General features: G+C 36.6%; 1 protein-coding gene across 2 annotated transcripts; it reads left to right on the forward strand.

The window, feature by feature from the left end:
* Positions 1-901: 901 nt before the first annotated feature.
* Positions 902-24,834, forward strand: LOC141439623 (uncharacterized). 2 transcript variants are annotated; one of them, XM_074103911.1, is made up of 8 exons: positions 902-1,239; positions 5,016-5,194; positions 14,492-14,709; positions 16,128-16,565; positions 19,175-19,439; positions 21,139-21,238; positions 22,000-22,189; positions 23,746-24,834. In XM_074103911.1, the coding sequence occupies exons 1-8, from the start codon at positions 1,117-1,119 to the stop codon at positions 24,231-24,233; spliced, it is 2,001 nt and encodes a 666-aa protein (XP_073960012.1). In that variant the 5' UTR covers positions 902-1,116; the 3' UTR covers positions 24,234-24,834. The 2 variants fall into 2 exon arrangements, with proteins under 2 accessions (XP_073960012.1, XP_073960013.1); XM_074103912.1 differs by lacking the exon at positions 902-1,239 and adding an exon at positions 1,416-1,923.
* The last annotated feature ends 573 nt before the right edge of the window (positions 24,835-25,407 follow it).

Here is a 25,407-nt window from a genome sequence, read left to right on the forward strand (position 1 = left end):
CTAGGCAGACTTGACACCCCACACTTCAGTCTACTCGTGACCACGGCAACTGTAACGTTGCCGAAACGTCGAGGTAAATATTACTTGTGTAATAATAGCGTGATAAGTCCCGTTTGTGGTATTTTGACTATGAGTGAGAATCACGAAAGTTTAAAACGTTATACACCTTGATTTTCTTCTAAAAACGTCAAAACGCAACTGACAAAATACAAATTATAGAGCTGTAATAGAGCTACGTGTAGAGTTAGAAAAAGTTAAATTACTGACTTAGCAAAACATAGGTACGAATATCTTATACTTAAAATAATGAATGAATTCAAAAATAAATGCAATCAACTAACTTATAATGAAAAAATATTTTTGGGGTGTCTGAGGTTTCAGTTATTTAATTAAAATCTTGTTTATTTTATTTATATAATGAATGAAAGACGGTATACCTACTATTTCTTTTTTTTATGTAATAGGCAAACAAAAGAACAAACGGTTCACCTGATGTTAAGTGACCTGATGTTAAGTGAATACCGTCGCCCATAGACATCGTAGCACCACAGCACTCACTATCGCAGCACTATCAGGACTGCAGATGCGTTGCCGGCCTTGCAAGAAATGGTACACTCGCTATTTGAAGGTAGTATCGTAGCGAGTCTTGTTATTTATACATTTGCAAGAGTGGCTTTATTCTATTGGACGAATTATACAATACAATACAATGGCTCTTTATTGTGCACCAGAAACAGTAAGCAATACAAAAAACAGGTCCACAGAAAGGTTATCAATAAGTTTGTCAATTTTCTACTGGAAGAGTACTATGCGTGGATTGGAACGCAAATTATTTAAAGAGTTGCTCAACAGATGGCGCCTCATATTTATCAACAATGCACCAATCAGAATCTGAAAAGTGTCCTAGTCCGTGACGTCATTACTTCCACGTTGGAAGTTGTTCTCAAATGTCATTCTCGCTTTTGTGTATAATTTATTGTTTGTGATGCAAAATGCATTAAATGTTATTAAATAACTTGCGACAACGCCATGGTGTGAAGCGTGTTTAAAATGAGCGTGTTCTGAACAAATATCTTTCAATTATGGTGACCCCGGAGTGGGATAACGGTGTTAAAAATGACTCAGGTTAGCGACGATTTACACGGAATATTAGAATATCTTGCAACTAACGACCACGGACTGGACATAGTGAACCCGAAAAGTGATAAAATGGATGATTTTCAGCAGGATAATTTCATCGTAAGTTATAGGTTATTCTTATTTTTATCTCTATACGGCGTATGTTGCAATCTGCGAAGTTGATAACATATCTAGAGTAGCACGGAGACCGCGGCAATGAGACGAATTTAGCGATTGATATAGGTATGAAACGAAACGCGGGTGATACGAGAGACGACCGGTGAAGTAATAGTGATCGCGAGCGCACCTCGCCTGGCAGCTTTCGTGGCTCCCACTTTTACCGTTATACTTACATTCATTTCGTTTTGGGATCGGTCGCGGCCCGCTCGCCAATAACATCGCTCTTAAACTTCAATTATCTAATTAACTTAATTAATAATAACATCATAATAGTGTTAGGGTTTTACCCTGACGCATTGTGCGCGTAAGTCATTCGTGTCGGTTCTCGCTGCAAACCCGGCGTTTTGCGTAAACAATCGTTTCACGTTGCCAGCTCGGCACCATGCGGTTGCTATCACTGCCATATGCCATTTGAATATCTTGCAGTGGACATAACTTTTCACCCGCTACAACTGGTTACTGGCCCTCGTGGATGTTGTGAGATGTTTAATTAATAATTTCTCCGCAACTTAAAAAGTTTGTGACATTTTTATGAACTAAGTGACTCAAGTTATAGTTTTGATGTTGTAATATTGTGTAGTGATGGATATGGATAAGAAACTGGACTTGATGTCCTTGTTCGAGGTAATATTTGTAATTATTTTGTTTAATATTTTTTAGATCTTACAGAAATCTTATCATGTTATTGTAGTCTCTATTTGATAACAATTAATTTTCTATTGCTAAGCATAGTTTAAACCTTCTTGACTCAAAGATTAAAGTCATGAATTTGCTCAGTTAAAATGCATGCGGGCAATTTATGTACATTTCAACTTTTCAGAAGCCACATTTACACCTTTCTCTTTCAGACTTTCAGAAGTCTAGAAAAATGAAAGTGATTGGTAACCTGTTTGCATTCTTCCACATCTTTTTAATGTTAATTTTAATTACAATGAGTCATTTAGGCTCTAATGAGAACCATTTAAATTTAAAAGTTTTAACAAAATTATTAGTAGTTTTTCTTAATTGCCTAATTACTTTAATTACTTTGTGCATATATCTCAACATTAAATTTGATTGTTTTTGTTTCTATTCTATATAATAATATATTATTGTACAATAAATGGTGTACATACACATACTTGTCATAGTGTGGGGAATTATGTAATTTTTTATTTAAAAATATAATTTGAAGGAACGGAAAGTCAGAATCGATTGTAGGTATTTATCTATCACTACTCTATCATAAAACTACATTTCATGCTTATGGTAGTAGAAGTGCATAATTCCACATTTTGTAAGTTAACTCATTTTTCAAGAATTATTTGCCCTTGTACTACTAAAGGTATGATTTACTGTGAAACATCATGATGTTCACAGTAAGCAACATCAAACACATACACACACACACATGGTAACATGTTGCTTACTGTGAAATGGTTCTTTAACAGCTAATCTATCCATTTCAGTATTGACTACAGAACGTTGAACGAGAACATGTAAAAATTATACTAGCAACAGGAAGGAAAAATAAAAGTAACTTATTATGGTATAGCTGCTCATAAAGCATTACTGTCCTACAATACAAATCAATAATAACTTTTAAGATTTTATTTATATGTGTAGTGTATGCAAGATTTTTTCAGCTGACTGACTGCACTTGTGTTTTCAACTAGCCTATATACCTACTTGCCTAGGTAGTTTGGTTATTTTACCATTAGAAAAAGGATAAACAATCTTGACCATTACTAAGACTGAAAACTGAACTTAATAAGACTATTACGGAAGAATGCTTTAAAAAAAAATAGTATTACTCATGAAACCAAAGCTATGTAAATAACCATAATGTCCTTGCTTAATTGTTACATATACAGTTGAAGGGACAGCAATATTTGGTTGTTATACACATTGGTCCTTATAAACAGTTTTGACTGTATTTGTTGTGAATTCATATTCGTGTTTTGTAAAAAAAAGATGTTGCTTAAATTTTTTCTAATGCTAAAATAAACAAAGTATAACTTCAAGTTGTTTCCACCACTAGAAGCAGCATTCATTTGACTTGCAAGATAACCCCAAATAAATTGACAAGAAACATTCCAATTTAAATAACAGTTTGTAATAAAATGTTTTGAACTTTTGTGATTTTCACTCATATCTATTTATTTATTTATTTATTTAGAAAGTACATCCACATCATGCATATTACACTTTGAGCCATATTATAAACTATTTAAAGGTACTTTATTGCGATATACATGACAATTACGGAGCACATGTCATTGACCATAAATGCGAGATGTCCATTACAATGTTTAAAATTTGGTACTTAAAAAAAAAAAATAGTCACAGATTAAAATAGAATTTGATATATCATTAATAATTACCTCAATGCTTTGACCACAGTACAGTGCTCCCGATTGTGGTAGCAGTTATGAGCTTGTAATAAGCTGATGATTTATTTAATTCTAATGAAGTTATGTAAACAAACTAGTTTGGTCAGGGTTTAGTTAGACCTTGTATCATGCAAGATAACAAATCATAGTCAGGACTCGCTAGTGTACATTGAGTTGTGAACCTATAATGTTATCAAGTGAAGGTTATTGTAGGATGCAAACTCGGTAAAGTATTTTATCACAAATCTCATGCATCTCTTTTTTTGTTACATGGAGATAAATAACAACCTGGAATGCATGTATGTTAAAAATATAAATTACAATAAATAAACTGCCTAGTGTAATGCTAGTTTTGACCCATCGCCTCTCAAGCTGGTTTCGCACCTCTTGTCAAGTTACATTTGAAATTGCTTGTTCGTTGCACAAACCTGCGAAGCAATTCAAGTGAAAATAAACTATTCTCAAAGCCGTATAAGGCAACTGCCATAAGCTGAACAATCATAAACTTTAAAGCCTCCTTATGTGTTAATGATGTCTCATGTTGTAAAATAAGTAAATAACACTTGCTGAAAAAAAGTTCAACCTGCAGTACAATTCGCAGTAAGCAATCATAGCAGGTACCTACCTGTCAATGCAATCACTGCAACATTTAGGGGCTGTTTCACCACCCATTGATTAGTCTTAACTAACGGTTAAATGTGATGCTGTCTCTATTTGTTTTGTTCAAATAGATGGAGACAGCATCACAGTTAAGTCTAATCAATGGGTGGTGAAACAGCCCCTTAGTGTGAAAAAGTTGTACTGTAAGTAAAGCTTACAAGGGTTTATTTGTAGCACAAATTTCCTTATACCTATATAAATGTAGTAAGTTTTTATACCTACTACTAGAGTAATTAAATAAAGCTACTGAATTAAGTGTAATGGTATCCATCGATCATTAGGATTAGAGATACATTACAATCTACTCATCCCTTTCACTGTTAATAGATATTATTTATTTCCTAATATTTATTAAGTATATTTTATTTATTTTAGTGATAACGTTACACCATCATCACAGAACACTCGAGTGTATTATATGTGTATATAAATACTAGCTGTAGCCCACGGGGCCGTCCGCATAGAAATATTAAAAATAGTTTACGTCCTAATCTCAAACCTACCAAATATACACAAAAAATTTAATAAAAATCGGTCACGCCGTTTCGAAGGAGTTTTGTTACAAACACTGTGACACAAGAATTTTATATATTAGATTTTAATAACTGTAACAAGTTATCATACTCATAATCTATGGATTAGAACACCCATTCCATAATACTAAAAACCATTATTTTGTTTCAGATGGACCCCTGGCAGGGTCCAGATGACCTGGAGAACATTTTCTCCCTCGAGCAAGGATCTCTAAACTTTCTGGAGGAGTCCTTGCCTGACTTCAACCTGGTTCCAGAGAATGTGTCTCAACCCTCTGCGGTGAGCAGCTCATGCTCAGACAGTGGACTTTCCAGTGATCCAGCCGAGTTGTAAGTTAATTGATTTTATTTCCTATGATATTTAGGGTTGCCATATAAACAGGACTGTCACTGTATTTAAGTATTGCATCCCATATTGTTACTTGTCCCATTAATTATCCAATATACTCATAGTAAAGTTCCTAATCTGTGCCAAAATAATGCTAGTATTTACAACATGACATTTGGCACTCCCCTAGAAGTGACACCCAGAGATCCGCAGACCTGGGACTAATAAGTCTCGTATAAGTTCCCAGCAATATGGCAACCCTAAGAAAGATGCAAGCCACAGTATCCACACAGAAGAGATTTGAGACGGGGGCGCGTCGCAGTCGCGGCGCCCCTAGAATCAGTGTTCATACTGAATGTATAGAAACTTCGCGATCCAAAGCAGACACAAGAGAGAGACGAGGCGGAGACGCGACGCTTTGACGTCTGCGCCTCTCCGCCCCGTCCGCGACGCGACGACGCGATCCTGTCCCACGTCTCTCCTGCCTGTGTAGCTTGCGCCTAATGATATTAAAACATCTTTACTAGCAGACCAGGTTTTTTAGTTTTAGTAGCGAAAAAGCAAGTTTAAAATATTGTAGTTCAATAATATGGACCTCTACAAAGTTGAACCTGAATCAATCTAATATTTTATATGGTTTTGAAATCTCCGTATTTACGGTTTCCTTATCTAATAGACTAGACAAAATAGAAAATGATGTGCTAGAAAAAAACCCGCCAATAATAAAGCAGCACTGAGCATGAGCAAGGGTAAGAAAATTAAGCACCTAATTCTACTGGTGGTTTTTTCTTCGCGCAGTGCTCTGCTTTCTTGAACTTCTCATGTAGATTCACAACCAAAACCTACAAAAAATTAAACCCCATTTAGTTTGGAGAAATCGGATGGAATGCTGAAAGTTTCTCGATGAGGGCTACAGCATAGATGTCGCTAGTATCGCTGCTTAAGTGACTAAATAAGAAACAAACAAGCTGAGATATGTGGTGCATAGGAGAAATTCGTGTCTGTACCCCTGTCCAGTGGTGGTGTAGCGGTATAGCACGTGGCACGGAATGCCGAGGACCTGGGTTCGATTCCCAGCGCTGGTCTATTTTTCTGGTTTTTCTGTGCATCTATCACACAGTTTCAGTTTGTATTTTCGATATAGGTTTTACGGGATGACCGTAAAAGTAACAAAATTTGGAGTTGAAATAAAAAATACAAAAAGACTCCAAAAACTTAAATCGGAAGTTACCAACAAAGTAAAAATAATATCTATGATATATATGAATGACTAATGCTAAGTAGTTTCAAGGACAAGTCACAAATTGAATCAGCTGGGCTGGCTGCTGTTTTTGTAATCATACTCCTTGTTTCATCATTATTTGTGACTCAGAGATTGACTCCCGTTGTTTACTAGTGTTTTGAAACGCATTTACTTTATAATTATATAATTTAGTATAGGTAAATTGTACAAATAAGGGTTCCGTTTTCGCCATTTTGGCTCCGGAACCCTAAAAATGGGGACATTTTTTAAACTATCGGAATCGATTGTTCTCTTGATTCTGAGTAGGAATAGCCATATTTTGTTCTAAAAGTGAAAAAAATAAATAAATACCTACCGATTTTATTGGTATAGAATTAGACATGGATATTTCAGTTACTTTTCTTGTAACTAATAAGTGTTCCTTATACAACCACTACATTATCGGGCATTCCCATTGAAATTTTATACCCAATGGGTGAACCTTTGTTTACGCGAGCAAACCAAACCCATGAGTAAAGCCGAGTTTGTAAGAAAAATCGTGCAAGTTGCATTACATTGCGAGGCCGTAAAGCCAGCGAGTTTGTAGTGGTCAATCGAGCGCCGCAATGTAATGCAACTTGCACGATTTTTCTTGCAAGTCTAAACTCGGCTTAAAGACTCCGTAAATGTGATGCCGTCTCCGTCTATTTGAACAAAACAAATAGAGACGGCATCACACCTAACCGCCAGTTAACACTAATCAATGGATGGTGAAACAGCCCCTTAGTGTGTAAATTTCTAGTCCTGTTTATTACGTCCATGACCCAAACAAAGTCGTTCACCCATGATGCAATCGCAATGCACAATCGTATAACTACAAAATGGTGTCCGTTAACATTCTAATCAGGACACCTAAACTAGGACATGACAATACTCTAGTGTCTGTACCAAAGTACAGTCTGTTGTGACTAAAGTGTCAATTAAATAGTCAACGTTCAAAATGGTCACCGTGATACGGTGTTGGACTATTTTTTATTTATTTTATGAATTAAAGCTTGACAATGCGTGTTGTCGAACGAAAAACAATTTTAAGCTAACTTTACATGTAGCATAGTTAAAAATTCGAGCTTAGACAAAGAAAGGAATACTAACTAGCACGTGACGTTAGGGCACACGCAAATGACAAGATTTTTTTTTAACACCTGTTAATTACTACAGGAATCGAAAGAGTTTTGCTTCCTGAACATGGGAAAATATTTATTATAATATTTATTTCTCCGTATTTAAAAAAACTACAAAAAATTGAAAAAATATATCTGAATTTGCCAACACTACCACATAATAGATACGTTTCCTTTGTCTTTTTCACCAGAAAAAGGAGCTGTCATAATTTTGAGAACGTCTACGTCAGTCAGATTTACGTGATCTTTTTTTTTTAATAGAGACTAGACAAAAGTAATGGATCTATTGTGTGGTAGTTTTGGAGTTATGCCCTTTTAGAATAAGCACATCTTAAAAATTTGTAATAAATTAATTAATAATCGTAGCGAAATTTTTAAAATATCAGCGTCTTTCTCTTTCCAGACAGAATACAGAGAACGAATCAAATTAGTCTTAGAAATATGAAATCGTGTCAAATGGCGCCATACGCGTCACAGGTTTGCAAGATACAGATAGATAGATTTTTCAAAAAATCCAAATTTGATTTTGACCGATTTTGACCGATGTCTTTTCTTTTCTTTGCTACACATTGACTGTATAGTATATATCTGTATTTTCATTATAATAAATACCATATATGGCAAATTCAGGAGTTGTCAAATATCGTATAGTAATTTAATTGATTATTTTTATTTGACCGTTTTGAACGGCTTAAGCACATACAACAATTTTAGTGTCTGTTACAGCTAAAAATAATAATTAGTAATGTACTTAAAAAAACGTGTTATTTAAATATGTGCTTTTTAAATGCGTCACACAGTGCTCGGTTGGCTAGAAAACAGTTTTGTTTGCACAAATACTAATAAGCTAGTGTTGTTTACGCAGCATATTAATTAATACAAAAAAAAATACAAAATAATTATTTGACCAAAAGAGATAACAGTATTACAACTTAGTAATCCGTCAGGCCAAATAGCTAAGCCTGTATCTTGGCCTCTGCGAGTGCGGTGCGTTTTGTTTACGCAGCATATTAATTATATCCCTATTGTGTTGCTACGGTGATTAAAAATAGGAATTATTATGTTACACGTTTCATCATCCCAGGACGTATAATTTACGTCCCACTGCTGGGCACAGGCCTCCTCTCATGATGAGATAGTTTTGGGCCGTAGTTCCCACGCGGGCCCAGTGCGGATTGGGAACTTCCAACACACAGCACGCACGCAGCACGCAGGTGGTAGAATCTTGTGCAAGGTCCGCCCGGATTGCTACCATCATCTTGCTCGCTAATCCTGCCGTGAAGCAGCAGTGCTTGCACTGTTGTGTTTCGGCGCGGAGAGTAAGACAGCCGGTGAAATTACTGGCACTTGAGGTATCCCATCTTAGGGCCTCTAGGTTGGCAACGCATCTGCAATACCCCTGGTGTTGCAGATGTTTATGGGCGGTGGTGATCCACTTGCTCGTTTTCCATCCTGTCGAATAAAAAATTAAAAAAAAGAACACCGTTGAATTGCTTCGCAGGTTTGTGCAGGTTTCCTCACGATGTTTTCCTTCACCGTAAAGCACGTGTACTGTACAATGTAATAACACGTATGTTACACGTTTAATTATACTTAATAAGTATAATGCCCAAATAATAATAATGCTTGTGCCCAAGCCCTCTTGTTCTGAGAGGAGGCCTCTGCCCTGCAGTGGGACGTATATAGGCTGGAATGATGATGATGATGATGATGAAGTATAATAAATAAGTAATTTATTTATACTTACGTAGTGAGCTTGTGGCATCAATGTGTCATGCAGCTCCTTAATCTCCAGAACACACACACACGCGTCACATAAAACTGATTATCACCACCACCGCACTACGCCGACGCGTTAGCATGGCGAGTGCTTGTGTTGCTCTAATGTTGAACTCTGGCTGTGTTCGAAACGAGTCGAGCACTGTGAAGGCGGAGGAGCATGAACACAATTTTGTTGCTTGGACGTAGTTATCGTAAGGTCGCGGGTGAGCAAGGTAGTTGTTTATAGTTCATTGATATCGACCTCCGCAAAGTAACGTCTGATTCAATAAATTACATTTCGTCGGGTAATTATCAAAAAAACATATCTATCTGTTTATTATAATTAATTATCATAATTGGGCCCGTGTGTTAACTACGGCCCAAGCTTCATTCTGAGAGGAGGCCTGTGCCCAGCAGTGGGACGTATATAGGCTGGGATGATGATGATGTCTGCCCATGATCATGATAATGGTACATGGCGTCGAATATACGAATTTAAAACACTATTTAATTACCAAATGGTAAATTTCCAGATCTAGTAACTACCTGTCTAAGATCATATTGCGTTCATCCACTATCAGGACTGATTAGTTCACCCACATGCTGTTTACCCATGTTACATAAATAGATGTAACATGTAGGTACATTGTTGACTTGACGACTTTGTATCTGTATTGTTCATCTGTTCTTTCGATCACCTTGGCTACTTAACTCATGGCTCAGGAAAGGCAGACTCTGAAACTTGTTTCGTCTCATGGTTTTTCTCAACTGTGAGTTCTTACTATTGAATAGTCTGTCATTAAGTCTGAGAAGCAGTTCAACGGCAATTTTACTGCTACTTCTCATTCTCATGTCATCTCAATTTATCTGTTGATTACATTGAAGGGTCCACGGAAAGAACATAGTCTAGTCACCTAATCAACTGTTTGAGTTATAGCGGTTTGAAAGTTAGTCAATCACGAACAATTACTATGGTTACCATTTCTTTAAAAGATCAAAAAATATATTTTATATTGTTTTCAGATTATTTAATTCAATGTTAAGTCAGAGTCAGAGTGCGGAATTTTCATGGCATTTTTTGATCTGTCATAGTGACTTCTCACTTATCAACGTCCAATATACATACATATCGATACACAACATAGAAACTAAAAAATATTAAAAGTAGAGAGATAAACAATGGGCGGCCCTAAGTTAAAGAGCGATCTCTTCCAATTAACTTTCGAGCAGTTGAAAATTTGAAATAGACATTGAACAATGAATGGATAACAATTTCTAATTTAATAATTTCAGTTCAGTTTTTTTTATTTCAATATCATGTTGAAATTCTTCTGTTGTAATGTTAACAAGTGTTCCATTAATGTCTCTATAAAATAAACAGATGTATTTTTTTCATATGTTCCGTTTTTAAACTAGGTGCTTCTTTTACATTCAAATATCCATTTGTATGCGTAATAAGAACGCTCTACATAACATCATAATAAGTTTACGAAGAATTAAATTATAAAATAACCTTTAGCTTATTTAATGAAATATTTGTACGCTTGCTTGCAAGCTGAATACAAGGACAACAGTTATATAATTATGATAAGTCCAATGTATTTTTACTGTATTCTGACAAATAAAGTTAATTTGAATTTGAATTTACGATAATCTAATTTATATCGACATCATTTAGGTAGAGTCGATAAGTGAGAAGTCACTATGACAGGTCAAAAAATGCCATGAAAATTCCGCTCTCTGGTCGTAGTACTTTGCGAGCTCTATATTTTGAGATTAAAATCTCAATTAAAAAAAACATGACTAGACATGTCCTTTCCGTGGACCCTTCAATGTGTTTGATGTAGGTAGGTAGGTACAACTAGCCGCCCGCACTGGCTTCGCTAATGATGATGAGACGAAATATATCCTGCAAGCATCCTCTGTTTAATTTTTTTGATGGAGTTACAAATTCGGTTTTTTTTACTCTAGTACCTATACAATTTTTTTTTTCAAATACTATCTTTCAAAACCCCCTGATAATTATTACGAACAGCAATGTTAAACGCTCCTTCCAAAATTTAAAGAAAATTGAAAAAAAAAAACAGATCTATTTTACTGCTCATCTCAAGTTGCAAATACTAAAACCTAGGAATGTTTTCTCAAAGCTGTAGTTAGTAGGATGATTTACTACCGCTGTAGAGAGTGCCTATATAGTTCAGCCACCGGAAAACATTTATGACTATTTCTGAACACCTTGTGGTGCCTACTTATTGCGTAACTGTTTTCAGTAGGCAAACTATGAACATTTATTACGCTATTTCGGTAGAAAAGCCTGCACAGTTGTTAGTTTTCAACCTTTTACTTATACCTAGTGGTTTGATCTATAGCTTCTCAAACTACAAATCCAGACATATCCGTACCAAATTTCAAGGCGATGCCATTAGCTGTTGAAGAGTTCCGTCCTACGCAGACGATCCTGATAGGACCACTAGTATTTCAATACCAAATTATTGTACTGTCACAAACTTACATAAATAAGCTAAATTCAAGCTCAATCGGATACGGAAGTGGTCGAACAATGGTTTGCGAATTTTGAAAGTCTCATAAAGTTAAATACTTACATACGAAGTTGCAAGTTAAGTAAAAACTTGTAAAATAGATAATGTCATTCAAAAGTTAGTTTTAAAGTTAAAAAAATGCCCTTAAATTCCACTTTTTTGCATAATTCCTGTCAATTATGTTGGCGCGGGAGGAGCCTGTGAATATTTTTGCGTCCGAGTACTGGTTCTGAGACAATGCATAATGCATAGTCTAGCTATCTATAGGTAAACCCGCCATGCAACTGCTATCGCTTACAAGACATCGAGTTCAAGGGTGCCCGTTTTAAATAAAATAGAAATATTTTGCACTAGGTACTCCACACGTTTTAACAGACGAGGTTCAGTTCGAAAAAGCATACTTTCAATGTCACACATATTTCTTACTACTGCGTTTCCGCTAGCCACGTGCTTTGTATGACAAATCGATTTTTTACGCGGTTCTTTCTAGGTATATTTTTCTAAGGTTAATTCACCAACTTTCATATTTCAAACCTTATTTTTTATTAAAACGCCACGGACACGTGCTCCGTCCGCTTTTAATGTCGCATACCTAATGTTTCCATGGAAACTAGTTTACCTACCTATTTCAAACACGAAAAACATGGTCACGATATTACGATACGCGAATGCTTATAGCAGTTTACATAAGATTATTTATTATCATTTTGTTTTTAACGATGAAATGTTACTCTAGTATCACTGGCAAATGCTATCACGAAGAGAATAAGTGACCTAAATCATGAATGTGATACCTACTATAATGTTTAATTTCACGATAATTCGTAAAGCTTTTTACGCGTATCGCAACAGTTTGTAGTATGCCAAGGATTTCAGCGTGGGCCATAATCATCTGGCAATTTCTCCTTATTTGTCCAGTTGCCACGGAACTGAAATGACTCCATTGAAACTGCGGCCATGTCCGGGAAGGCTATCTACTTTTTGCCCCTTGGTCCGTCTCAATACATCGTCGAGTTTTACTTTCATTGAATGCATTGATAAACATGTATTTCTCATTTGGCCATCGTATTTACCCTTTATGATAGTCAACTTTGCTCATTTAAACCTACTTACCTTGTTAAACAAATCAACAAAATTGATACGAACAAGAGACGTACGTACGCGTTCCCTTATCGCTGTCTTATTTTGGTCTTATGTAATATCATTTTACTTTACGAATTACATGCTCGTCTTACTCAAATACAGCTTTACCTACCAATGATGCACGTCTTTGATGAAATTATGCTTGCGTCGTGTTTATTTGTATTATGATTTTATGAGATATTTAACTGCTTATTGGTTTGCTTTATTCTTAGTCACAGTTAATGGAAAATATACCTACTAAATTATGCAAGTATTATCTAACATGTCATGCAAGCAACGCTTGATTGTCGCTAGAAGAAAACATTCCAAATAAACATAAAATGGTTTACGATAAATAATAAGGTTTCTAAGAAATTGGATTGCCATAGCTTCCTTCCTTCGAGATTAAAACACGATTCGAATCACGCAGAGCTCATTATTATCTATCTGTTCGACCGCTGTTATTATTTTTCATTCCATGGTCCCTAGGCGTTTTGAATTGCGTTTTTGACTCCAATTATTCAGTAACGAATAGTATCTACTTTCAAATGTAATTCCGCACATGAACTTCGAAAAACTCAGAGGTGCGAGCCGGGGTTCGAACCCACGATCCTCTGCTTCAGAGGCGATAGGTCAAACCACTATGCCACCACGGCTTATGATAACATTTGAAATTTACCACGAGTTTTACGGTGAAGGAAAACATCGTGAGGAAACCTGCACAAACCTGCGAAGTAATTCAATGGTGTGTGTGACGTTCCCAATCAGCACTGGGCCCGCGTGGGAACTACGGCCCAAGCCCTCTCATTATGAGAGGAGGCCTGTGCCCAGCTGTGAGACGTATATAGGCTGGGATGATGAATAGTATCTACTATCTGCATTTTGCACTCTAGTAACAGTCAGTGACTGTCCGATGCTTTCGACAGATGATTGCACTTGCTGTAGTACTATGATTTGTTAAATGGAAGCATGGTACTACAAATAATGGATTGATTCAGTCGTTACTTTGCGGAGATCTATGTCAATGAAGTACATTAATTAAGCTTGCTTCTCCACAAGAAATCTACACTACTTGTTATAAGGAAGAAGCAAGGTTAATTAAAGTTGCAGGTGGTAGGACCTTGTGCAAGGTCCGTCCGGATTGCTACCACCATCTTGCTCGCTAATCCTGCCGTGAAGCAGCAGTGCTTGCACTGTTGTGTTTCGGCGTGGAGAGTAAGATAGCCGGTGAAATTACTGGCACTTGAGGTATCCCATCTTAGGCCTCTAGGTTGGCAACGCATCTGCAATACCCTGGTGTTGCAGATGTTTATGGGCGGTGGTGATCTCTTACCATCAGGAGACCCACCTGCTCGTTTGTCATCCAGTCGAATAAAAAAAAAAAGTAGTTCCTAATACTGCAAGCCGACGTTTGAGTCCCTTCAAATATATCATTCAACATACAGCCGCAATATAACGTTGCTTTTGTTTCAGCGACTTCGAGCAGCAGCTCTCCCCTTTCCTAATCCAAAACTCCTGCGATGGAGATCTCTCCTACGCTCCAGGCCTGGAACCCACGAGCCCGGGCAACGTCCAGGACGTGGTTATCCAAGACTCGAGCGAAACCTCCAACTCCATCGATGCCTTCGACGTGCTCGATTTCGAGCAGAACGTCGTGCCAGGCTTTATCAATAAGAATACATTCCAAAATGGTGAGTTTTCCGACAGCCTTATTTACTCAAGTGCGTGGTTACGACATATTTTATAGCGCTGCGGCGTTTCTACCATTGTGGCTTATGTTTGATGTGAATGACCTTGGAACTGTTAGTGAATAGGATGAAAATCTGTAGCTAGTGGAATACATTTATACATATAATTTTGATGTTAAAGGAAGTTTCAAATAAGACCGTATTTTTTAAATTAAAAGCTCTTATTTAGTTTTGGTATGTTCAGTGCAATTACTCATTAACCACAAAATATTGCATCAGGCAGTTTCTCGATATAGAGAAGTTTCATTACACGTCAGGGTAAAAGGAACAAGTTTTACGATGTCACTACACTTCTAATTAAATTTGTTGAAATACGATTATAAAATATGAAATCTTAGGGGTGGCTTCAAGAAATGGGCAAAATTGAAGATAATTAGTATAGTTTCCATCGACAAGGCAAATAATTAAAACTATATACTACTTCACAGTAATTTAAAGTTGTAGAAAAACATCTGTCATGGTTTCGCCTGAATGTTAATCTTCCTAACGCATCAGCTCGAGCAGGGACGTTACTCTCAGTATGAAAAACGCAGACTAGTCTAATCTCATTAGTGGTGTTACTAATCGGCTTTGCAACTGTCTTAAACCAGTGCAGTATTTTATTTTTTGTCCACCTGTTTAACAAAGTAAGTAATACAAATATTCTACTAAACCGCCAGCCTTCAACTGTCTCATCTCTTATTAAATTTGTGAGTAATTGTGGCACCTGATTAAATACAGTCTCATTTATTTTGTACCTACATTTGTTTTCATCCTAGTGTCGGGCTCTTATGAGATTTCAAATTAGACAAATTTGCTACGGGATAGAGACCTGAATGAATGTTTTTGTCAAAACAAAAACAGTATCCAAATAATATCGACACAGCTCATTAAAGTTATTCAAGGACTTCTTCCCGTAGCTTACGTCTATAATGTCATTAACCTCGAATCATCAAAATCGTAAATTTTAAATGTACTCGTACTTATGAAAAAGCAATACGCGCCTGTGCTCTCTATAGATTCTTTAGACAAGCGTAGGTATGGTCAACAGCACCAGTAGGGCTACTACGAAATTCGAAAATCGAAGTTCGTATCGTGCCATCCCTCTCACTCTCGTATAAAAAATAATATTAGCGTCAGCGGGACGGTACAATACGATACGGTTCTATACGTAACAAAGCGTGCATAAATATATGATACGATTCTATTTCTAGGGTCGGTAGGACGTGTCAAACGTTGGTAAGAGGGCTTCTTAGTATCTCACATGTAAAGTTACTTTCATGATTGCAAAATAACGGTCGACTTTCATGTGAGTGATCTAGAATCGCATGAAACTTTCTTACCGTGATACCGTTGTGTAATAACAAAAAACTCGTTCACAGACAAGAATGGCCGAAAGCGTCGGCTCTCGCAAACGCCCCAAGCCGTGGTCCAGCCGAAAGTTCAAAAGCCTTCCATTAAAATATCCGCTCAGAAACCGCAGCTGGTCGTCAAATCGCAGCCTCAAAAACCTTTGAAGGTCGCTAATATTCAGGTCATCAACCCTCCGCCGAAAGTTTATTGCAAGCCGGTAGAGTCGGTCGCGCCTCAGCGTAAGGTGATCAGAGTCGCGCCTATGGCCGGGAACCCGAGGTCAATACTCCTGCCGGTCACCATAAAAGATATGAAGGATTTGAAATCTATCAAGATTATTAACGCTGCGGATTTGAAGAACGCCTCTAACATCAAGCTGGCTGCAGCTAACCTTCTCTCACAGAGCAAACGGCAAGATTTTAAAGTGGAATCGAGAAATGACTACGAATACGACAATAATAATTGCGGTAAGTGGAATTAATTGGCCGTTCGCTAATTATAAATGCGTGTGGTGAGCGATAGTTTTTTTTGCATGGATATCTTGTTGGTAATGTAGATGTTGTAAGAAAAAGTATGAATAAGAAATGAAGGAATTAAAATATTTATTCGTGCAATTACAAGGGTTATAACAAAAATCTATTAAAAAGTAACACATGAACTACTTATCATGATTATTTAGTTAGTTTTCTAGTAAAACGGTTGAGCTAAGTACCTGCTAAGGGACCCATTTGCTCTGTAGAACTGAAAACGTGAAGTAACTTCAAAATCATACCAAAAGTATCCGTTAAACAATAAAGTGGGAGCTACTCGCACTTATCAGTAGCACAGCAATGACATGTGACATCACAATCGTTTTCACCATTTCTTTCTTTCACACGGTATAAAACGAGAGCAGAAAGAGATGGTGAATTCAATTGCAAACGTTAGTGCTTTAGACAGTACGGTCTTAGGAGTAGTAGAGAGCGATCACCTCGGCTCATTGGAGCCAATTGTCTTGATTTAGTCGCGTCTTATTTTGACGATGATTTAATTGCCGACATTTGGTTGTTTTCCATGATCTTTGATTTTATGATGGCCTAACAAATAAACAGATTTATGGTAGAGTAATAAAAACACTATGAACCACCTATCAACTTTTTAACTCTGTAAGAGCTATAGTTGTGTGTGTGTCACAGAGACCGTCATTCATGAAGTGGCTCTACCTTAGTATTTAATTTAATTATCGCGATTCTAACCTCTAAGTAAACTTTATTGACACTAAAATCATATTTTTTCCTTCAATAAACGACAGAGCGACTGGCGACTTTTAATTAATGTAATGAATGACACATTGATTAAAAGGGTGATTGGTTCGTTATATTTTAGCGAGTATCATTTCCAACAGACTCCAAAAAGGAAGTACTTAGTTCGATTTTCATCGGTATTATAATTTGGTCAGATTTGTTTTTTTTTTAGAATAAATAAGTAGCTACTCCTGAAGAGTATACTATCGAACCCAACCTAACCCGTCTGGAACCTTTTTACTGAAATTGTTATAATAATGACAACCCATTGCTTCATAAGAAATATCAGAAAGTTTGTGGTTCAGAAATCAAAATGGTCACTCAGGGGAATAATAATAATAATATTCAAAATGGTTTCACTGTACATATGACATTTATCTAAATCGGTTCTGCAATTAAGATTTTATTAACATTACTATTTATGTTTCTATTTTAGAAAAGGTAATTAATTTTCGTTGTTAATTGAAGATAGATCCACTTTATGTATGAAATAGTAACGAGAAATAATGTTCGTTCCGTAAGACATTATGTATTTTACCTTATTCTTTTATTATTTATTACACAATTATGAACAGTACTATGCATGTTTATTTTCCTTGTGACGTGTTAAAGTTACCTACTTGTTTGTTTGTTATATGTAGGCAGGCTCTACAACGGAGATAAGTTATTATCAAAAACCAAATCTTGTTGATTTGAAGAGATAACTTTTACGTATTTGTCCGCCGTTTTTTATTGCGTGGTGATAATTGTTTGTAGAACCGGTTTTGAAAGTATTTTTAAAGCACTGAATCTTTTTAATAGTAAAACGGGCATCCATAACTTACGTTACACATTTAGGATGGGGGAGGGGTCAGGTTGTGACACAGGTAGAAAATAATTTCAATTTTTATTCAAAAATGGTCAAAACTTTATGGTATGGATGGCCCCCCATGTAAACCACCAACTATCTTGTAGGACATATAATTCAAAAGAGCTTACGGTTTCAACATATTATAATTATATACACGTATCTACATTATTTTATTTTATAATTTTTAATATTTAACGAAAATTTTGTCTTGGCCATTAAAATATTTTTCATCACACTTGCTCGTAAACAGTGTCGAAACATGCAGGCTACCTTGGTTGCAACCCCCCAAATAAAACCCTCGACCTTAATGTACGTGGTCGGTAAATGAATCATTGCGCGTACAAATTTTCTCGTCATGAAGTCCAAGGTCGGTAAATGAGTCAGTGCCACCACATGCACACGTACGTTGCGGCGCGTGCTGAGGGAGGTAGAGGACGGCGTTGCCAAGAGCGCAGCCTAAGGTATCGCCAATATTTGGAACAATTATATTTTTTCTTTTAGAAATATAAAATTTTACTCGCAAATGTGATGAAAAACATTGTATGTCGCACGGGCGGTACTAGAATTACGAACATCGACTCATTAAAGCCCTCGGTCTTCGACTTCGGGCTTCTAATAGACTCGTTCGTAATTCCTTATTTACCGCCCTTAAGACGCAATGTACTAAAAGGTTATAATAAAACATAAGTGCCTTGTAAGAATTGGTGTGTTAGATTTAAGGTTAATTTTAACAAAACTAGCTATAGCGCTCAAAAGCATGTATTAATATTGATTCTTTCGTTGTAATGATCTTCAATATTTATATTAGTTATTTATTATTTTTATTTTTTTTTTTTTTTTCATTTTCTGGTAATTTAATTCGACTTTGTTTTGTTCAATTTAATGTAATTTATATGAATGGAATAAATAAGTATATCACACAACTATTCCTTTGTCGGAACAGATGACTCGGCCAGCGATCGAAGCGACGATGACGACGACAAAGACACCCAAGTCAACGACGGCCGCAACGGTTATCCCCGTCTCGTTCTGACCTCCGAAGAGCGCCGGCTGCTAGCAAAGGAGGGCATCACTCTGCCAACCAGCTATCCGCTCACCAAACATGAAGAGAGAGAGCTAAAGAGGATCCGTCGTAAGATCAGGAATAAGATTTCTGCGCAGGATTCGAGGAAGCGCAAGAAGGAATATGTTGACGGGCTTGAAGACAGGTAAGATAATCTCAAACCCTTTCCATGTGTTAACCTCTCAGACCTTTCTTATTCTTTAAAAAAAATCTGGACATACCCATATTAGCATAACGATGGTCTAGTAACCCTATTTTGCACCATAAATTCCGATCATTGGACATGATCACATTATTAACTCGCACATCGGCAAGTGCAGCGTAGGACGTCCACGAATGAGATGGACGGGTGATCTGGCTAAAGCTGGAGGTTCATGGCGGATGCAGGCCGTTTTCAACCGAAGCAACTGTATGCCTATGGGGGAGGCCTTTGTCCAACATTGGACGTTCTACAGCTGACGAACTGAGCTGGACGTTCAACAAAATAATTTGGTACAAGGGACATCTATTTTCTAAAACGAATAAATTATTTGAATAAACATACGCACACGGACAGTACTAAAATATTAGATTATGTGTTATTTCCAGAAAAGGATAGTCAAAAAGAAATCGGTGGCCGATTCATTCTATAAAAAAGTCTGCTTTGCTATCAGCACCAATACAGGACAAAGCGTGTCTCAATATCTGATGCGACTCTATTTCTAGGGCCACTAGGATGTGTCAGATATTTTTGCACGCTCCGCTGTGACATATATTATTGCAGGTGAATAGGTGTTTTCGAGTGTCAACTGCCAAAGAGAATAGAATCACTAATGTCAGAGATAACAGTGGGGAAGTACTCTATTATATGGAGTTACGGAGCACTGGTGAACTCCCAAGACGCATTCCCGGGCTCCCAGCATTCATTGTTATTTGTCTGAATTGTTTTTGCATCTTCGATAACGTTGTTTACGCATGAATACATAGAAGGGTAGACAGAATTTCTAATAGGCCTACGTGTGCCTGGCGCATCCATGACTCATTCCTATTTTGCCGATAAAAACGTGGCACTGATTTATTTGTTGATCTTTAGCAAACGAATTTTGCGTCGAATTTGATCCGTTATAATATTACTTACACGCTTTCAATGTGTGCATTTGTCAAAAACGTAAATTTTCAACGCGGAGTTTTGAAGAAAATTTGAAATAATAATAACATGAAAATGAGCAGATTATATTCGTGAAATCTTCATGAAAGATGTGTGTAATAAATTACTGCAGAAATCATCTTCAGAAATAATTTATTACACACACCTCTTTTTTTGATTAAATTTAATTGTTTTGAACAATGACTAAGAAGATAAGTAATTTATGGATTTTTAGCGGTTTTTTTTTACACAATCAGTTAATATTATCACTTAGCCTCCTACTTATAATCAAGGTATAGATAATTTGACTTGATACTACACTAGTTTAGCGTAAAATAGTTATTATTATTACTAACATACAAAAACATGTTATAATTTATAACCCCTTAGCTACTATATGCATTTAAATTTAAAATGTATGCTCCAATGTGTTCCCGTGGTGTTATATTTTAACTTTAATCAAGAATGGAGGATAATTTCTAAGTACCTTGACTTTCAGGATGACTTGTCTGCAATCAATAGATTACGTTGTCCGAGCGAACTTTGTGCTTTAAAAATGTTGCCGTAACCTTTTTTCAGGGTTAACTCTCACATTGTAATCGTTACTCCTGAAGGCATTTCTAACGCGAGCAAAGTCACGGGTTAAAGCCAACCTGTAATTTAATTCATAATATATATTATTTCTTTGTCAAAAATATAAAGGATTGTTTTATTTCAGGGTTAAACAGTGCACGGCTGATAACCAAACGCTGATCCGGAGGATAAAGATTCTGCAATCGCAAAACCAGTCTCTCTCAGCACAACTGAAGAGGCTACAGGTAAAACATACTCCATAATATGAAATATCTCGGCGACGCAAAATTTGGCCCACACTACATACACATTTACCTATTACTGCCTACATTTGAGGGACAAATTTTTACCGCTTAGTACATACAATACAATAACTCTTTATTGAACACCAACACATAGTAAGCAGTACAGAAAACGCAGGTATATAGAGATTTTACAAGGTAAGCAATAGGCGGCCTTATAGCCAAAAAAAATCACATCTTTAGTGAGACAAATAGACGCATATAAGAAAAGTATAATTTCAGCCTGGAGCAGTTTTACTATCGTAAACCGGTTAGACCCTTTAGTTCTAAATACTTTTCATTTCGCTTTGGCCGGTATTAATTTTGTACCGAATCCAAAATTGTCAAATCATGTACTTAGACGATTCTCTATTTGTATTGAATTTGAATGACGGTAAAGGTATACCCTCTACTCAGTAATGCCATGCCCATAAAAACTCGAACTTCGTATGTTGCCGTCCCGCTCACGCTTATGTCATTTAATACGCGAGTGATAGGGACGGTGCGATACGAACTTTGATTTACGAGTTTCGTAGTAGCCCCTCAGGTACTGAATGTCAAGCGCATACATGACACGCAACGGCGATGGTTGGTTAGGAAACGTGCTAGTGGGCATAGCCTCATAATTTTCAATGCAAAGAATTTTAGTCTAACACGTTGCTATTACGATCATGGTACGATACGGTGTAATGGGTAAGAGACCTTAAACCACTATGTTGTTTCAGAATGTCCTGACGGGCGTGACGAGCGCCTCCGGCGGCAAATCCGCGCAGCCCGCGACGTGTCTCCTGGTGCTGCTGCTGTCAGTAGCGTTGGTGGCTCTGCCGTCTATGCGCGAGGAGCGACGCGACGCGCCCGCCGCGCCCGCGCCGCCTTCGCCCACTGTCACCAGGGCGCTGCTCTCCGCCGCCAACAGTAAGTATAAGTAGTACAAAAAGAACTGATTGCACAAAAGGAGAATGAATTAAATGAACGAGTAAATTTCGAAATCCTGCTGTCATTTCATTTCATTACACGACATGTTCTTGTGTGCGTGACCTCAACTCTGGTGGCGCTGGGTATACCCACCTTTTATCTCGCCTTTTAAGTCACACCAAAATATTCCAACAAACAACAAAGTACGCGGTATAGGGCTCAAATGAAATGATGATTCGCAAAAATTAAACATAGGCGAATGCATAAATTATTTACTTATCCCAATATCCTATTTTCAAAAAAAATGTATTTTGAATTCCTATAATATAATAATAGACCCTTTATTGTACAAAAATAAAGAAATTAACAAAATTGAGAACCGTAAATACATGTACGGCCGAAGTCACATATGATTACATTTTACTACCTTGTTGTATCACTTCGTCATCAACTTTAAAATTAACATAAGGAAAAAAGAAGAAAAAATATATTTTTGACCTCAACTATACAAACGCGAACTTAGCCATTCAACCTTTGAGAGAATGAGAGGCGCATTTAGTTAGGAACCTACAGAGTAAGTTTAAAGTCAGAAATAGTGAAAAGTACAGGATAATTCTTTAGTAAATACAATCTTGTATTTAAAGAAACCTATTAAAAGTAACGAAATAACTTTATGGGCCGTTACTAGATTACACTGCTATGGGCAACAATTTTGATACTTTAAGATGAGCCAACAATCAATTTAGTAAAATCATTCCTTAAAAAGTCGGTTCAAAATACGTTTTTTGGGTGAAATTTTTATATTTACATTGTTGTCATGCTTGCCATTCACTTACATAATTTCCGCTGAACTTTTTTCGTGACTTTAAACGGTTCTTGATTATGAAATTCTTACATAACCAACTCGAATTTCACGATTGCAAGTAGCATTTTTAAATAATGGATGCATATTAAAAGTAACTTGAGTGAAATTTAATTCCGTATAGTGCGAGAAGGCAACGCAAAAAAAAATGAATACCATTAATAAAGAAATTGAAAAAAAAATTGGATGTTACTGAAAACGAAACACTATATTTGTTACATATTTCCAAAAAAAAAACGCAATCGGAACATTCTGTATATTGAATAAAACTAGAACTGATCCTAAAATAGTTATATTCTTATATTATACGCGGTGTTTTTCTTAATTTCCGTTAATTCCGACTGTCGGTTTAGTACATTGAAAGAAACTCTCTGGTAAATAACTTTTTCGCCAAATCGAAGTACATACCTTTCCAGTCATTGTCGAAGGTCAGATTGTAAAATTCATAAACTTGACTACTGATAGACGTGACACGTAAGGAAGATCGATTTACTGCGCATAATTAACTAATTCTTGGTTATCTTTAAAACAGTAAGAGTTAGGCCACTAGAGGAATTAACTTGTTGATAACACGTTGTTTATGAAAACTTGATGGTCAAATTTCTGTTTTATAGTGATATTTACATTTTAGTTATATGCAACGCAACGCAATCACACATGGGCAAGAAATCGCTGACACGATTTTTTTTTACAGAAATGATGTTCGACGAAGCCGTAATCGACGACGGCGAGTTCAACATGGACGAGCTGATCACGTTCAACCGCCCGCACTCGGACCACGACTACCCGGTCGTGAAACCCCTCGACCGCGCACCACTCCCGGCGGCTTACGTCGACCTACCCATCGACGAAGACTGGCCGCCGAACCTCAAGAAACGCATGAAAAAACTAGAGTTCGACTACGAGGACGGAAAAGATTACCTCCCGCCCATAGTCAAGGAGGAAAACTACGAAAACGTCTACAAAATAGACGCAAAGTACGACGGCAACGAACTAGATGACAACGGATTCTTGAGCAACACCATCATGTCTACTGGGAGGAAACTGGGCGAGTTGATCGACCTTTTCCCCCCGATCCCGGTTAAAACGGAAGATATTCTTATAGAGGAGGTCTCGGATTATGATTCGCGGAATATATCAGAAGTGAAAAGCTTCGTAGTTAACGGTGTCAACGACTTTTAGGGACACGGAACGAGAGTCCTACGTAATACTTGCTAGCAAGTATTAGAGCGATTATTATTTGTACTGTATATGTGACTTTCAGCAAGTTGATGCTACATCTCTTGTTCCTTTATGTTAAATTTTGCTCTATTTTATATTCCTTTATTTTATTACGACTTTCTCTATTTTATTAAGTATGATTTTACAGTTTCAATGAAATTATTCCTTGCGTTAGTGAGATCGTATGATTTTATTTAGGCTAAGTATTATCTCGAGATGATGTATGATATTATGTAGATGAATTGAAAAAGAGTTATTTATTTAAGACTTCAAATTAATATAATGATAATAATCTTATCTTAGATTTATACTATACCTTAGATACCTATATTTTTACTTTGTTACGCTATTTTTATCTTAAGGCATTTTTTTTGTCAAATCGGTGCAATTATGTGTAGTATCTATCGCAGAAGATGGTTTTATTAGCTAGAATAAGTTCGGATCGTCTTCGATCTTAGCGTAGTTCCGTTAAATACCTACTTATGCGATTGTTTCTAGTTATTATCAAATCACCTATTGATTGGAATGTGGACGTTAGTCAGAATAAACTGTATAAGTAATTTCCATGAGTTTATTTTATCGCCCGCGTGAAATCTATTTTAATAAAATGCGATAGCTCAGTCGGTGTGCTGATAAAATGTAATCAGTCTACTTTTAATCCCCGACGCAAGCAGAGGGGTGTTATAAGTTTGACCGCTATGTGTATCTGTCTGTCTGTAGGTATGTGGCACCGTAGCTCTTAAAAGGGTGGACCGATTTGAATGTCTTTTTTATTAGAAGGCAGGTTTTCTAGCGATGGTTCTTAGATGTTTTATCAAAATCGGTTCAGCCGTTTTTGAGATATTGAGCTTTGAGTTAAATCCATATTCCACCCCATAATTAATCGGAAGAGCTATTGTCGAAGAAAGCAAAGCACATCTTGGAATACTTATTTATTATCCCTATAGATAAATTTGATGTTGTGACTCAGTAGTTATATGCCTATAATGCAAATTTTTGAAAATGTCTAAGGATAAAAATGATCCCTAAGCACTAGATGACGTTATTATGAAGTTTATCAATCCCGTCAGTGTACTTCCTGCGGTCTGCAAGTTTTCACGAAAAATTGATTTAGATAAAGAAGTGGCTACCCTCG

The sequence above is a fragment of the Choristoneura fumiferana genome, chromosome 21, assembly GCF_025370935.1.
Source record: "Choristoneura fumiferana chromosome 21, NRCan_CFum_1, whole genome shotgun sequence".
In the NCBI taxonomy this organism is placed as follows: Eukaryota; Metazoa; Arthropoda; class Insecta; order Lepidoptera; family Tortricidae; genus Choristoneura; species Choristoneura fumiferana.

Coding starts and splice junctions, on each gene's coding strand:
- LOC141439623 (XM_074103911.1), top strand. CDS start 1,117: ATGACTCAGGTTAGCGACGATTTACACGGAATATTAGAATATCTTGCA. Junction 21,239..21,999: donor CACAACTGAAGAGGCTACAG/GTAAAACATACT, acceptor ATGTTGTTTCAG/AATGTCCTGACGGGCGTGAC. Junction 22,190..23,745: donor GCTGCTCTCCGCCGCCAACA/GTAAGTATAAGT, acceptor TTTTTTTTACAG/AAATGATGTTCGACGAAGCC.